At 39.9% G+C, this 17561-nt stretch overlaps 3 protein-coding genes across 5 annotated transcripts in view; all 3 read left to right on the top strand.

Annotated features, from left to right (window-relative positions):
- The window catches only part of LOC106092620 (zinc finger and SCAN domain-containing protein 12), a 190266-nt gene that overhangs the window by 128210 nt on the left and 44495 nt on the right, over positions 1–17561 (top strand). The window lies entirely within an intron of this gene.
- LOC106092621 (oocyte zinc finger protein XlCOF6-like) overlaps positions 1–17561 on the top strand; it is a 68964-nt gene that overhangs the window by 28813 nt on the left and 22590 nt on the right. The window contains exons 2-3 of the mRNA XM_013259534.2: positions 14753–14919; positions 14981–17170. Coding sequence (XP_013114988.2) covers positions 14794–14919; positions 14981–17164 — 2310 coding nt within the window. The 5' untranslated portion in view covers positions 14753–14793 and the 3' untranslated portion in view covers positions 17165–17170. The remainder of the gene's footprint in view (positions 1–14752; positions 14920–14980; positions 17171–17561) is intronic.
- Positions 2707–3295, top strand: LOC131995839 (oocyte zinc finger protein XlCOF22-like). The gene is made up of 2 exons (XM_059365030.1): positions 2707–2932; positions 3000–3295. Exons 1-2 carry the CDS (start codon positions 2707–2709, stop codon positions 3293–3295), a joined length of 522 nt encoding a protein of 173 aa, XP_059221013.1.

Raw genomic sequence — 17561 nt, forward strand, 5'->3', positions numbered from 1 at the left:
TCTAGTCGGATGAGAATTGCGCCCTCTAGAGGCTCAAGAAGTCAAGACCCAAGATCGGTTAATATGGCAGCTATATCAGGTTATAGACCGATTTGAACCACACTTTGCACAGTTATTGGATTTAATAACAAAACACGTAGTGCAAAATTTCATTCCAATCGGATAAGAATTGCGCACTCTAGAGGCTCAAGAAGTCAAGACCCAAGATCGGTATATATTGCAGCTATATCAGGCTATAGACCGATGTGAACCATACTTGGCACAGTTGTTGGATATCATAACAAAACACATCGTGCAAAATTTCATTCCAATCGGATAGGAATTGCGCACTGTAGAGGCTCAAGAATTCAAGACCCCAGATCGGTTTATATGGCAGCTATATAAGGTTATGGACCGATTTGAACCATACTTGGCACAATTGTTGGATATAATAACGAAACACGTTGTGCAAGATTTCATTCCAATCGGATAAGAATTGCGCACTCTCAGTCTCTAGGACTCAAGAAGTCAAGACCCAAGATCGGTTTATATGGCAGCTATATCAAAACATGGACCGATATGGCCCATTTACAATACCAACCGACCTACACTAATAAGAAGTATTTGTGCAAAATTTCAAGCGGCTAGCTTTACTCCTTCGGATGTTAGCGTGCTTTCGGCAGACAGACGGACGGACATGGCTAGATCGACATAAAATATCACGACGATTAAGAATATATATACTTTATGGGGTCTTAGACGAATATTTCGAGTAGTTACAATCAGAATGACGAAATTAGTATCCCCCCCATCTTATGGTGGAGGGTATTGTGATCCTTGTTCTTCGGTGTCATTTTCTTTGCAGTGGCTCAGTAAAAAAGTCGTGGTTTACAAAGTGCTCGAAAAATGTCCTCAATTACTCATCTTTGCCGCTTATGCGTGAATTTGAGTCACGATGGCAGTTGTATTTACAACAATGAAGGACAGCCCAATGACTTCTACAATCGTATCTGTAATTATTTCCCTTCTAAAGTAAGCGAAAAAAGCAAAAATAGTTTAACGTAAGGTTAATATGAACATTTTAATATTCAGATTGTATTGGGTTGCTCAAAAAGTAATTGCGGATTTTTCATATAGTCGGCGTTGACAAATTTGTTCACAGCTTGTGGCCCTGTAATTGCATTCTTTCTTCTGTCAGTTATCAGCTGTTACTTTTAGCTTGCTTTAGAAAAAAAGTGTAAAAAAAAAGTATATTTGATTAAAGTTCATTCTAAGTTTTATTAAAAATGCATTTACTTTCTTTTAAAAAATCCGCAATTACTTTTTGGGCAATCCAATAGATCTCGAGCAATTCAAACACATCTCACACATCTGTAATAAATGCTGGCATTCGCTTGATGAGTTTTGCAATTTTCAACACGTGGTAGAAAAGGCTCGGGAAAGGCTCTCTCACCAATTTCCTGATGCTGCACGGATGGTTGAGGATTTTCAAATCATTGAAGCCATTGATGATAATTTGGATATTAAAGTTGAGGAGGAAGAGTTCATATCGGAATATTATCAGCAAGTTCTGGCGGAATCCAGAAGTGATGTGCAGGAAACTTCTGTTGCCACAGATTTAATGGAGGAAAATTTCAATGTTAAGAGTACCAACCTGGATTCGAAAGAAAGAGACCATCAAAATGCCTTTGAGTTCTTGGAAATGTCAAAGAGAGACTCATCTGGAAGCACCAATTGTGTTTTAGAGTTACCAGCTTCATTCGGAAGTTCTAAAAATAGGGATACAAATATTAAATTTAATACTGCTGAAGTAAGCGAAGCTGCTATAGAAACAAGAGAAGATGACCAATTACCAATAGTTTCTTCCCCCCCAAGGGACTCAGCCTAGCTGCTCATCTGAAACAAAATTCGAACGTGAAGATAATTGCACCACTTCCAGTGATAATGAAATTCCTTTGGCAATACGTTTTGCCAAATATAAATCCACAACATTGAAAGATGCGTATGAGCCAAAATCCCAAGAAATTGAGCAAAATTTTACCCCATTGGCAAAGGATAAGGTTAAACTGTTTGATGATTATTTGGCTCAAATTATGCCCGTTATAAAATGCGTACATTGCCCTGCGCTGATTGAAAAATATTCCTTATATCGCCAACATTTTTAAAAAGCCCATCCAAAAAATCGCTTTAACATTATATGCTGTTCGAAAAAACTGGGTAATCATGAGGTCATCAAAAGCCATATCCTGAACGAGCACAATACTATTCATGCCCCTAAATGCCAGTATTGCGGTTTAAGGTATCTAAACGAACATTCTTTAAAAGTACATATATCAGCCAGTCATTTGGATATGCAGCCTCCAAAATCCAAGCGAAATCCATATGAATGTTTTCGTTGCACTGTATGCTCGGGCGTATTGAAAAACCGGAGATATCTTCAACTACATATGGTGAAAGAGCATCCATCCCAGCAGCCGACGATTTCAGTTGAGGAGAATCTCAAGATTGGCAGAGCACTTGCCGAGAAACTAAAATGTAATGACCTTAAAATTCTGGATGACCTAGTGCTTACTTGGCTACCCAAAATACAGTGTTTTGTGTGTGCGGAGGTCTTTACCAACTATTGCGAATATCGTCAACATTTTCAAACGACACATCCACATAAGGATTTTTATCTCCGTTGCTGTGAAATGAAGCTGAAAATAAATAAAAAAAGTGCTGGACCATATGCTTTATCACAATAATCCTGAAACTTTCAAGTGTCTGTCATGTAATCGAACATATGCATGTGAAGCCAACTTGCGTTCTCATAATCGCAAGACTCTGTCTTACAGAAACTTTAGCACCCATCGTTGGGCCATGCATAATCGCCAAAAATCTTACACCTGTCAAATTTGTGGTGAAAGTTTTCGACTTGCCTCCATGTTGCGTAATCATCTAGATGGCCATGCAGGTTATACCAAAAACATATACCTGTTCGATATGTGGAAGCAGTCATAAGAATTTCACTCTATTAAAAGCACATAAACAGGTCCATCACGATCAACAAGGCATTGAATCCAAGTTCAAGCGTCGTCTAACCCATGCTTGCTCATGGTGTTCGGAGAAGTTTGCCTATGCCTCGTGTTTAAAGATTCACATGCAAAAAGTACATCCGGGTAAACGAATGCAGAAGAGTCGCATTTCCTGTACGCTGTGTCCCTTGAAATTCTCAAATCCCTTACATTTTCGCTTACACTTACGCAAGAAGCATGGAAAAACTTCTCTGGAAATCAAGGAAGAGTTTGCGGAAGAAGATGCTGAAGATTCGATGTAAATTGGGGATGAATTTAAAAAATCAACGGTGGAGTAGTTTCTGGAGTCATGTTACTTTGTGTCTTCTATAAATATGTATTTTAAAAATTTTTCACAATAAAAAGTATGCATATGAAAGATTGAAGAGTAAACTTTTATCGATAAATATGGCATCCCACGTTGCATTGTGGGAGAAAATCGAAAAAAACTAGCAAAAAATTTGCCATGAAACCGGCCAAACAGTACAATAGATTTGAATCAAATTCATAACGTCTTAGGGACCATAAAATTGGGATATAACGATGTTATTATAGCCGGGGACCTTAATTCCAATATTCGTGTAGATTCCCAATTGACGGACCAATTCTAAACGCGATGAGAAATTAAGCTCATCTGTTGCATCATGAGCGTATCTATAATGCAAATGTCCCCATTCGGACTAAGATGGAGAAATCGGATGCTAAGCCTTGGTTTAATTCCACTATTAGGAATTTTATTCGTAACAGGGACCTAGCCTACTCGGACGTTTTAAAACGCTTCTGTTAATAATATTAGTGAATGCGTTGCAAAACTCAACGAGGACCTATTCTGTGTGTGTAAGTGGGCTACAGCAAATGGTTTATTTCTGAACCCCTAGAAATCGAAAGTAATTTTTATTCACAACTAGCTGGACAGGGTCCGTTTCGCTGTGCCTTCTTTCACTCTCTTAATTTATCTGAGCCCTATACTGGCATGATCAGGGAATAAGTCCTGTTTTGGGATGCTGGTTTGGCCTTCCAGATATCTCGCCCCAATGTGGATAGCATTTTCGTGCTCTGTTCCCAAACACTTTTCATTTAGGTCTTATATTGCTGAGGTCGGTAAATATATCCGGTACGGGAGTATTTTTGGGGATGTGGTGGACGCCCATATATCAGATTCGTGTTATATTTGTTTTATATTTCCATTTGGTGGGTTTTGGAGGTGGCGCCGCCACCTTAATATCCCACCCTAAATAAGGATACCAAATTTCTGTTTTTGAGTTGTTATAAACAAACTAAATTTCGTTTAAATTGCCCCACTCATCTCCGAGAGCTGGTATTTTAGAGAAGAAGGGTAAGGGTCGGGCCCGCCCATCAAAGTTTGGATGTTAGATCTACTTCATTTCTTAGTTTTGGTGGTGGATTGGAGTAGCCAAACCCTTTGCCCCGAAAGTGGATATCAGATTCATATCCTTTTCCAATAAATCACATTTGAGCTTCATATTGCTATAGTCGGCATATATTTTCATTTCAGGACCAGAAACGGGGTCCTGATAGTGGGTAAGAATTTCGTGCTCTACTCTCAAATGCCTTTCATTTGAGTCCCATATTGCCATGATCGGTATATACGTATGTCTGATTAAGTGGATTTTTCGGAAGTGAGGTGGTCCTCCTGATACTTAGCCCTACTCTAATATACCATACCATTTATAAAAACCCCATATTGCCATTGGTTTAAGGGGAGTTTCTATGATGAGACCCAAATTCGTTTTCTTATCTCAAATACCTTTCATTTGAACCACATATTGCCATGGTCGGTAAATTTGTACTTTTTGTGGGGTGTTTTGGGAAAGGGCCTGTGTCCCAAATACAAGGTCTCACATTTGGATATCAGATTCGCATTCTACTCCAAAATACGTTTATTTAAGCCCCACACTGACCTGGTCGGTAAATATGTCCGATTTAGGTGTGTTTTGGGGAGTGGGGTGGTCCTCCCAACCACTTAGCCCTGAAAATAAATCCGCATCTTGCTCTACTCACAAATATCATTTATTTGAACCCCATATTACCATTGGCCTCAAAATTGGATATTAAATCCGTTTTCTAATCTCAAATACCTTTCACTTAAACCCCTTATTGCAAAAGTCAGCAAATATGGCGAGCAAATACGTATTACTTGGGGGTTGTTATGGGGGTGGGACGTTCCCTAGACAGTTGGTCCTGAATGTTGACTTCAGATTTGTGGTCTACTTCCAAATACCTTTTATTTTAGCCCCATATTTCCATAGTCGGCAGACATGTTCGCTTTGGGGCTGTTTTGGGGAATGGGGCGGCCACTTAGTGACCTGTCTCTGAAAATATCTATCGGATTCGTGTTATACTTTAAAATACCTCTTAATTGCGCCCCATATTGTAATTATCAGCAAATACAGGGTGGTAGAGTGGCCTCATTGAAACTTTTTCCTGAATAATGATATCAGGTTCGTGCTTTACTCCCCAAAGAACTTCCTTTTGAGACCCATATAGCTATGACCGCAAATTTTGTCCTGTTAGGGGTTTATTTTGGGAGAGGGGCGGCCTCCCAAACACTTGGTTCCACATTTGGATATCAGATTCGTATTCTACTCTCAAATACATTTTATTTGAGCCCCATATTGCCATGGTGAATAAATAAGTCCTATTTGGGGGTGTTTTTGGGGAAGGGGAGAACCCCCAGAAACTTGGTCCCACATTTGGATATCAGATTCGTGTTCTTCTCGCAAAAACATTTCACTTGAGTCCAATATTGCCATAGTCGGTAAATATGTCCGATTTAGGGGTGTTTTGGGGGTTGGGGTGGTCCCCCAAACACTTGGTCCGACAATTGGATATCAGGTAAGTTTTCTAATCTTAAACACTTTTCATTTGAGTCCAATACTGTCGTAACTGGTCTTTATATATATTTGGTAGGTTTGGGAGTGGGGCGGCTCCCTAGGTACCCCATCCGAAATTTAGATACCAAATTTTTGTTTTTAGGTAACTATAAGAGGACACACAAAATTTCGCATAAATCGCACCTCCCATCTCCGAGATCTGTCGTTTTTGAAAATTAGGGTAAGGGGGAGGGAGAGAAAATTGATAGTGCAAAGAATTTAGGGGTGATTTTTAACAGTTTTTTAACTTGGTCAAATCATATAAACGCTCTAGCCGGGCAGTGTGTTATTAGAATGGACTTCACATTGTCTAAGTGAGTCTGTAAATGACTGCCACTCTTACCTAACCGATCTAGAAAGGGTAGAAAACTTGTCCCTTTTAGAAGAAGGAGCCTAGTATCTGAATGGCAGTTTTGAATGGTCTTCCTCACAATATCCAAAACATCAGCAACGCGTCAATTTTATACAAGTTAAAGCGTGCTAAGTTCGGCCAGGCCGAATCTTTGAAACCCACCACCATGGATATCAGATTACAGACCGATTTGAACAGTACTTGGGACAGTTGTTGGAAGTCATAACAGAACACTACCTGCAAAAGTTCAGCCAAATCGGACAAAACTTGTGGCTTGTAAGGGCTCAAGAAGTCAAAGAGGTAGATCGGTTTATATGGGAGCTATTTCGGATTAAAGACCGATTTCGACCATACTTAGCACAGTTGTTGGAAGTCGTAAAAGAACACCGCATGCAACAATTTCAACCAAATCGGACAAAAAATGCGGCTTGTAAGGGATCAAAAAGTCAAACTGGGAGATCGGTTTATGTGGGAGCTATATCAGATTACAGATCGATTTAAACAGTACTTGGCACAGTTGTTGAAAGTCATAACAAAATACTACATGCAAAATTTCAGCAAAATCGGACATAACTTGCGGCTTGTAGGGACTTAAGATGTCAAATCGGGAGATCGGTTTATATAGTGGCCAGCTTCACGCGTTCGAGCGATATCGTGATTGCGACGGACGGACGGACGGACATGGCTAGATCGACTCAGAACGTCGAGACGAAACAGAATATATATACTCTATGGGATCCTAGATCAATATCTCGTGGTGCTACAAACGGAACGACTAGATTAGTATACCCCAACCTATGGTGGTGGGTATAAAAAAACCAAGTAAAAGCGTGCTAAGTTCGGCCGGGCCGAATTTTATATGCCTTCCACCATGGATCGCATTTGTCGAGTTCTTTCCCAGTATCTCTTTTTAGATTAACAAAGGATAAAAAAGAATTGCTTTGCTAATTGAATTGAATGTTGGAGAACACAGAAGAAGTATTTGTGTAAAATTTCAGCCAAATCGAATAAGAATTAGGCCTTTTAGGGGCTCAAGAAGTAAAATAGCGAGACCGGTTTATAGGGGAGCTGTGTCAGGCTAAAGACCGATACAGACCATATATGACACATATGTTGGAGATCATGGAAGAAGCCGTTGTACAAAATTGCAGCCAAATCGGATAATAATTAGGCCTTTTTGAGGCTCAAGAAGTCAAAATCCCAGATCGGTTTATATGGCAGCTATATCAGGTTATAGACCGATTTGAACCGTATATGGCACAGATGGTGGAAGTCATAACAAAACAAACAAAAAACATGCAAAATTTCAACCAAATCGGATTGGAATTGCGCCATCTAGTGGGTAAAAAAATTCCAGATTCATGATCGTTTTATATGACAGCTATATCAGATTATGGACCGATCTAAACCATACTTGAACCAGTTATTGGAAGTCATAACGAAACACGTCATGCAAAGTTTCAGCCAAATCGGATGGGAATTGCGCCCTCTAGAGGCTCAAGAAGTCAAGTTCCCAGATCGGTTCTTATGACAGCTATATCTATTATGGACCGATATGGCTCATTTACAATCCCAATCGACCTACACAAATTAGAAGTATTTGTGCAAAATTTCAAGTGGATAGCTTTACTCCTTCGAAAGTTAGCGTGATTTCGACAGACAGACAGACGGACGGAAGGACGTACATGGCTAGATCGACTTAAAATGTCATGACGATCAAGAATATATATACTTTATGGGGTCTTAGACGATTATTTCGAGGAGTTACAAACAGAATGACGAAATTAGTATACCCCTATCCTATGGTAGATTGTATATAAATTGGAGTAGTTAGAGCTGAGGTGCTATTCAAGGCCGCAGGTGGTCCGGGGGCCTTTTGGCAGACCCCTTAGGTTGGTCACTTCGTCATTTCGAAAAATTGTTGAGTTGCCATATCATTAATTTCTAGTCCGATTTTCAAAATTCTTTGTTTGCTGGATATATGAAAAAAATTCTAAGGAATACTTATTCTTCTTATTCTTGTCATTGTAATTATTTTTGAATTTAACAAATAAGTGTCATTAAACACCACACGATCTCGATAACACCTCATCTCTAAATATTCCAAATTTCAAAGCGAAATCTATACCCGTTCTCACACGTCATATTTGGCGCCCACTGTGTGTTGGGCACCAACTCGTAAACACTGTAAGCAGAAAGTTGAAAAAACATCCCAGAGTGGCTACTTCGCACGCTTCTGGTCCGTGCCGGAATTGAAAAAAAAACCCCGAATCCTAGTACTGTTCGGTTTGCCAGATTCGCCTCCATCATCGCTCGGTGTCGGTGAGGTGTAACCGGTGCATGGAGTGGGTACATTTCCGATCATGCCATCACCGCACACATTTGGCGTGGCTTCAATCAGTCCAGGCCATGTGATAAGACGGTCCTTCTGGCCTTCCTGGACCTATCAAAGGCATTCGACACGGTAAACCATGCCAAACTATTTGAGGACATCGCCAACACGTCCCTCCAGCCAGACCTGAAGCGATGGGTCCCGAATTATCTGTGTGGTCGCCAATTTAGGGATAAAAATTCCAAGCACCTTAGAGTGAAACAGGGAGTTCCCCATATCTCCGGCACTATTTAACCTCTACCTATCCACCATTCCACCCCCTCCAGGTGGCATAGAGATCGTTTCATATGCAGATGATTGTACGATCATGGCAACAGGCCCCCCACCCATGTTTGACATCTGCGATAGGTTGAACGTCAACCTCAACGAACTTGCCCCATATTTCGCTGCAAGAAATCTGAAGATATCTGCCACCAAACATTTAGCCACACTGTTCACCACAAATAGGCGTGAGGTGAATGCCGAGCTAACTGTGATGATCGATGGAGAAATGATTGCGATCATCAAGTGTCCCAAAATACTGTGACGCCACATTTGACAGCTCTTACGTATTCTCCCCACATGTCACAGCAATTTGCGATAAAGTCAAAAGTAGAAACAAGGTCTTCATGTCACTTGCCGGCAGCACTTGGGGTGCAGACAAAGAGAACTTGTTGACTACGCGCAAAGCAATTGGCTGATCTGTGGTAAGTTATGCAGCGCCAGTGTAGTCTCGTCAGCTTTGTGGCACGCAATGTCTGTCAGAATGCCGCTCTGCGAACTGCGATGGGCTGTCGCCTCAATTCTCATGTAGATCACCTCCATCAGGAGACAAAGATTCTACCCGTTCGAAGACCTAATTACATGCTGTCTAAGCAATACCTTCTGGGCTGTTATCGCAGAGACTATCAAAATCATCATCTTGTGGTAAGGTATTCACCACCCAGAAGCCTTAAGGTAGATCTACATGAACTAGAGCGTGAGGTTCAGCGCTAGAAGAGAGAACCTCTAGATCATGCGGGTCTTGACAATATTCATGCAGACACGGTAGCAGATGCGGTGAATAGCTACCGGTCGAATGTGGTCCTTGGAGAAAGGCCGCCTCCCATTGCACCTGAAATATTGAACTCCCCCGCGCAAACCAGAGTAGTTCTGGCTCATTTACGATCCGACAGATGCAGCCGCCTCAATTCCTGCTGCGCAAGGATTGTTGCCAACTTGCAGGATTGTGACCAGGGATCACACGACACACTTCACCTGTTTAACTGTCTGGACACTCAACAGCATCAAGCAGACGAAGGATAGAACACAACACACTGCTACATCAACAACAACAAAAGCCAGTCATCGGCTCTAAATACTAAAAAAGTATCCTCGAAAAATTAAAACTAGGTCAGGAACTCCGTGCTGTCCCCTAATTGCTTTCAATAACACGCCCCTTCGTCGGTTTATGTCTTGTATTGTGTCCCCACCTACCTAGGTGTCACCATCGTTTTCCCACATGCCCTACACATGCTGTCATTTGCCGCACCGATTTTGCATAAGTGAGCTCGTAGTACTATATGTCCTGTTAAGATACCGATTCGATGTTCCACAGTGTTACATGAGTGTTCGAAACTTTTTCATCTTGGCGGCGTCATGAATGCCATCGACTGGGTCGCTTTCAGGAGGCACGTTTTGCCGCTCTGGTAATCTTGTTGTTTTCCTTGAGCTATGTGTAATACACATCCTAATAAACTTACGTTTTTTTACGACGTGCTCTGTTAAAAAGTCTGCATACCCTTTTCCCATTGTTACGAATCTCCCCGGTCATCCAGGGTTTTTCTTGGGCTTATTTCCTTTCTCGAAGAGGACAACTAACTTCCAAAGACTCCATTAGTGCAGCCACAATCCTGTTGACATTATCGTCAATGTTTTCTATGCAAATACAAATGTAAATTTGCCCATAAACATTCCATTAAGAAACTGTCCGATTCAATTATAAGCTCAATGATGAGGGACCCTCCCTTTTATAGTCGAGTCAGAACGCCGCGACAACCCTTTGGGGAGAAGTTTTTCCATGGCAAAGTACCTCACACATATTGCCATCATTAGGAGGGAATTACCACCGCAGAAAAATTTTCTGATGTTCCTGTTAGGATTCAGTTCATAGACGGACATACTAACCTCTGCGCTACGGTGGCTTTCTAAGCTTGGACAATCTAAATTATCTTGCCCAAGTCTTTTTCTGAGTAGTCCCCCGAATTTTGGCCAGTTGGTTTTGAGCTTTACGAAATTACGAAATCTTATCGGATTCGGAGCTGGCCGTATTTTTCTAAAACTAATGTAGAGATGATCTAAGAAGGAATGATCCATGGAGACTTTCCAATCCTGAACCTCAACGATTCGATTTTCCGAACATATTGTCACATCTAAAACCTCCCCCCTTATCCTGTAAACAAAGGTAGCGGTGTGTTGGCCGAGTACTTGTTTAGCTTAATGATCGAAAATTTAATACATATTAATTTAATACACAATACTCAGGAGATGCACCACACCAACCATAACCCTGAATTTTATCAGAATTGTCTGACATCAGATTTTTCGTTCACTGACACTACGGCTGTCACTGTCAGAATGGTTAAAGCGTTCATGTTTAGTAACATCTTACAGCGGTCAAAAAAAGTATTCATCATTCAATGTTTTTTTTTTAATAAGTCTACAAAAGACAATTGGAATAAAAACATATTAAACTAATGATGCAGTAGTGCTTGTGTGATATATATGTACACAATTTCATTGTTTTTAAAGAAAACAAGTAAAAGCGTGCTAAGTTCGGCCGGGCCGAATCTTATATACCCTCCACCATGGATCGCATTTGTCGAGTTCTTTTCCCGGCATCTCTTCTTAGGCAAAAAAGGATATAAGAAAAGAGTTGCTCTGCTATTAAAACGATATCAAGATATGGTCCGGTTCGGACCACAATTAAATTATATGTTGGAGACTTGTGTAAAATTTCAGCCAATTCGTATAAGAATTGCGCCCATTGGGGCTCACGAAGTAAAATAGAGAGAACGATTTATATGGGATCTGTATCGGGCTATAGACCGATTCAGACCATAATAAACAACGTTTGTTGATGGTCATGAGAGGATCCGTCGTATAAAATTTCAGTCATATCGGATAAGTGCGACCTCTAGGGGTCAAGAAGTCAAGATCCCAGATCGGTTTATATGGCAGCTATATCAGGTAATGAACCGATTTGAACCTTATTTGACACAGTTGTTGAAAGTAAAAATAAAATACGTCATGCAAAATTTCAGCCAAATCGGATAGGAATTGCGCCTTCTAGAAGCTCAAGAAGTCAAATCCCCAGATCTGATTATATGACAGCTATATCAGGTTATGGACCGATTTCAACCATACTTGGCACAGTTGTTGGATATCATAACGAAATACTTCGTGCAAAAATTAATTTAAATCGGATAAGAATTGTGCCCTCTAGAGGCTCAAGAAGTCAAGACCCAAGATCGGTTTATATGGCAGCTATATCAGGTTATGAACCGATTTAAACCATACTTGGCACAGTTGTTGGGTATCATAACAAAACACGTCGTGCGAAACTTAATTCTAATCGGATAAGAATTGCGCCCTCTAGAGGGTCAAGAAGTCAAGACCCAAGATCGGTTGATATGGCAGCTATATCAGGTTATGGACCGATTTGAACCATACTTGGCACAATTGTTGGATATAATAAGAAAACACGTCGTGCAAAATTTCATTTCAATCGGATAAGAATTGCGCACTCTAGAGGCTCAAGAAGTCAAGACCCAAGATCGGTTTATATGGCAGCTATATCAGGTTATGGACCGATTTGAACCATACTTGGCACAGTTGTTGGATATCATAACAAAACACGTCGTGCATAATTTCTTTTTGATCGGATAAGAATTGCGCACTCTAGAGGCTCAAGAAGTCAAGACCCAAGATCGGTTTAAATGGCAGCTATATCAGGTTATGGACCGATTTGAACCATACTTGGCACAGTTGTTGGACATCATAGCAAAACACGTCATGCAAAATTTCATTCTGATCGGATAAGAATTGCGCACTCTACTGGCTCAAGAAGTCAAGACCCAAGATCGGTTTATATGGCAGCTATATCAAAACATGGACCGATATGGCCCATTTACAATACCAACCGACCTACACTAATAAGAAGTATTTGTGCAAAATTTCAAGCGGCTAGCTTTACTCCTTCGGAAGTTAGCGTGCTTTCGACAGACAGACGGACGGACGGACGGACGGACGGACGGACGGACAGACGGACGGACATGGCTAGATCGACATAAAATGTCACGACGATCAAGAATATCTATACTTTATGGGATCTCAGACGAATATTTCGAGTAGTTACAAACAGAATGACGAAATTAGTATACCCCCCATCTTATGGTGGAGGGTATAAAAATAGTATTTATTGGAACAAAAAGGGCCATTTTACAGCTGAACACAAAAAATTAAACAAAAAAAGTATTCATCATTGCAAAAAAACAAAAAAATAAATAACATAATTTAAAAAAATTAATACTTTGTTATTCGACCACCGCGTCTTATAACTTCTTTTAAACGGTTTGACATCGATTGGACTAATTTAGCGGTTATATTTTGGTCTATATTAGTCCATTCCTCCATTATCACCTGTTGCATTTGACTCTTGCTCGAAAAATTGCGCGTTCTCAATTTGCGTTCGAGATGTTCCCAAAGATGTTCAATTGGGTTCAAGTCGGGACTTTGAGGAGGAGTTTTAATGACTTTGGGGCAGTTATACAGCATCCACATCTTGGTATTTAAAGCAGAATGTTTGGGGTCATTATCTTGATAATATTGAAAGTTATTACCAAGCCCAAGTTTTACAGCACTATCTTTTAAATTCCTCTTTAAAATGTCAATGTAATACTTATGATCCATTACTCCATTAATAATTTCAAGATTTCCCGCTCCTGAAGCCGCCATACACCCCCAAACCATTAAACCACCTCCACCATGTTTTACAGTAGCAACTGTGTTTCGTTCTTCATGCTCTGTATTTGGTTTTCTGTACACTATGACCTTTCCATCGCACCCAAAAAGATTAAACTTGCTCTCGTCTGCAAAAATGACTGTTTTCCAAAATGATTCAGGCTGTTTTACATACATTTTTGCGAAGTTTAGCCTTTTCACTCGGTTTATTTTATTTATAAAGGGCTTCTTACGTGCAGTTCTTCCTCTGTAACTATGCCTTTTGAGTGTATTTCGAATTGTTTGTGTAGTAACTTCCTTCCCTAAATATTCCATAGTGTTTTTACGAAGAATGGTCGCATTTGTCTTCGGAGTTTTCTGAACTTGCCGCACTAGCCAACGCACATCTCCAACTGAAAGTGCTTTTGGTCGACCAGATCTTGGTTTATTGTCAACAGTTTTCGTTTCTGTCCACTTTCTGATGATGGATTGTATAGTAGATCGTGGTCTATTTAATATTTCACTGATAGTTTTTTGAGTTAAACCATTCCTGTGGTGTTTTATTATCAAAACTTTTACCTCATCAGAAACCTCGTTTTGCTTACGACCCATTTTGACAAAAACTATATTTTCAATGAAATTAAATATTTGCTGTCAAGGGCAAAGCCTCCTTTACTAAATAAAACAGAAAAGGGGGATTCCCAAATAATATTTGAATTTGACTTTGATGATAGCACATCAATGATGAATACTTTTTTTGTTCTGTTTTTGGTGTTATTATATAAAATTGCATTTTTTTGCGCTAATTAAATTTATTTTTTGAATTTATTTTAAAACATATTACGAAAAATAAACTATTGCATAAAACTGCATTATTTGTTTACTTTAAATTTTCTTCAATTACCCAAAATAAGTGAATTTATTATCAATTTTGCTAATGATGAATACTTTTTTTGACCGCTGTATATGGTTTTTGGAATTTTATTATATTTTACACTTGAATTGAATTGAATGGTGCTTAGCACATTTAGCGCGGTTTACTACACCAACCCTATTTTATTGGAAAACAATTTCTTTGCGATTCTTTGGTGACCCTTGTTCTTCGGTGTCATTTTCTTTGCAGTGGCTCAGTGAAAACGTCGTGGTTTACAAGTTGCTCGAAAAATGTCCTCAACTACTCATCTTTGCCGCTTGTGCGTGAATTTGAGTCACGATGGCAGTTGTATTTACAACAATGAAGGACAGCCCAATGAGTTCTACAATCGCATCTGCAATTATTTGCCCTCTAAAGTAAGTCAAACGAAACAAAAGAATTTTATCGTAAGGTTAATATGAACATTTCAATTTTCAGATTGTAGATCTCGAAAAATTCAAGCACATCTCACACATTTGCAACGAATGCCGGCATTCGCTTGATGAGTTTTGCAATTTTCAGCAAATGGTAGAAAAGGCTCAGGAAAGGCTCTCTCAGCTATTTGCCGATACTGCAAGGATGGTTGAGGATTGTCCAATCGTTGAAGCCATTGAGGATAATTTGGATATTAAAGTTGAGAAGGAGTTCATATCGGAATCTTATCAGCAAGTTCTGGCGGAATCCAGAAATGATGTGCAGGAGAATTTTGTTCCCCCTGTTGTTATAAGGGAAAATTTCAATATTAAGAATACCAATCTGGAATCGAAAGAAAGAGACCATCAAAATGCTTTTGAGTTCTTCGAAATAGCAAAGGGAGACTCATCTGGAACCATAAATGGTGCTTTAGAGTTACCAGTTTCATATTCAAAAGTTGAATTCAATGCTGCTGAAGTTACCGAAGCTGCAAAAGAAACCAAACAAGATGACCAATTACCAATAGCTCCGTCCCCCCAAGAGATTCAGCAGCCCAGGTGCTTATCTAAAGCAAAATTCGAACGTGAAGATGATTGCACCACTTTCAGTGATGATGAAATTCCTTTGGCAATACGTTTTGCCAGACATAAATCCGCAACATTGAAAGATGCTGAGCCAAAATCTCAAGAAATTAAAAAAACTTTTTCCTCATTGGCCAAGAATAATGTTGAACTTTTTGACGAGTGTTTTGCTCAAACCATGCCTTTTGTAAAATGCGCACTTTGCCCTAAGTTGATTGGAAAATATTCCTTATATCGCGAACATTTTTACAAAGCCCATCCCAAAAATCGCTTTCACATTATATGTTGTTCGAAAAAACTGGGTCATCCTAATATCATCAAGAGCCATATTCTGAACGAGCACAATACTATTCACGTGCCTAAATGCCAGTATTGCGGTTTGAAGTTTCTAAACGAACACTCCTTAAAAGTACATGTATCTGGCAGGCATTCGGATGTGAGGCCCCCAACATCCAAGCGAAATCCAAATGAATGTTTTCGTTGTTCCGTATGTTCGGGTGTATGGAAAAACCGGAGATATCTTCAACTTCATATGGCGAAAGAGCATCCATCCCAGCAGCCAACGATTTCAGTTGAGGAGAATCTCAAGATTGGCAGAGCACTTGTCGAAGAGTTAAAATGTCATGATCCCAAAATTCTGGATGACCTAGTGCGTACTTGGCTACCCAAAATACAGTGTGTTGTGTGTGCGGAGGTCTTGCACAAATATTCCGAATATCGTCAGCATTTTCAAAAGACACATCCACACAAGGATTTTTATCTCCGTTGCTGTTACAGGAAGATGGAAATAAATAAAAAGGTCCTGGACCATATGCTTTATCACAATAATCCTGAAACTTTCAAGTGTCTGCCATGTAATCGAACATATGCATGTGAAGCCAACTTGCGTTCTCATAATCGATTGTATCATACAACCATTCAAGAAAGGAAATTTTCCTGTCAACATTGCAGTAAAACTTTCACCACTCGTAGGGGACTTGCATTTCATTCGCTAAAACATAACTCTGAGCCTCTGATCGAGCCTGAAGTAACCATGCAAAATGATGGCAGTTCAGTGTATAATTGCAAAGATTGTGATTATTCCACTCAGTCTTACAAACTCTTTAGCAGCCATCGTTGGGCTTGGCATACTCGCCGAAAGTCGTACACCTGTCAAATTTGTGGTGAAAGTTTTCGACTTGCCTCCATGTTGCGTAATCATCTAGATGGCCATACTGGTTATACCAAAAAATATACCTGTTCGACATGTGGAAGCAGCCATAAGAATTTCACCCTATTAAAAGCACATAAACAGGCCCATCACGATCAACAAGGCATTGAATCCAAGTTCAAGCGTCGTCTAACCCATGCTTGCTCATGGTGTTCGGAGAAGTTTGCCTATGCCTCGTGTTTAAAGATTCACATGAAAAAAGTACATCCGGGTAAACGAATGCAGAAGAGTCGCATTTCCTGTACGCTGTGTCCCTTGAAATTCTCACATCCCTTACATTTTCGCTTACACTTACGCAAGAAGCATGGAAAAACGTCTCTGGAAATCAAGGAAGAGTTTGCAGAAGAAGATGCTGAAGATTCAATGGAAATTGGAGATGAATTTAAGAAATCAGCGGAGGAGCAGTTGCTGCAGTGATGTACAGTTGTGTCATCAACAACTATTTTTTTCGAAGAATTCTTTGTTCACTTATGTCGTACTTATTAATATCAGTAGTAGCAATACTTTGGAAAATTTACAATTTCCGGTGCAGTGCATCATGCTGCGCTGTGCCTTCTTTTGGAATACTCAAAATAAAAATTTACTTTTATTTGCAATCTAAACTTCTAGGCCTCTGCATGGGTGCATCTTGAGTTCAAATACACTCCGCATTGTTGGCAAATACCTTTCGTTTGAATACAGGGGCCTAATTACCGCATACGCGATCGAGGGCGCTTTCGTATCGAATGAAATTTCGTCTCGAATTTAATGGATGTTATACAATTTGTATACCCATTGTAACATTGAATGTGTTATAAATTACGACTTGTTGTGC

Source organism: Stomoxys calcitrans, chromosome 1, assembly GCF_963082655.1.
Source record: "Stomoxys calcitrans chromosome 1, idStoCalc2.1, whole genome shotgun sequence".
Taxonomy (NCBI): domain Eukaryota; kingdom Metazoa; phylum Arthropoda; class Insecta; order Diptera; family Muscidae; genus Stomoxys; species Stomoxys calcitrans.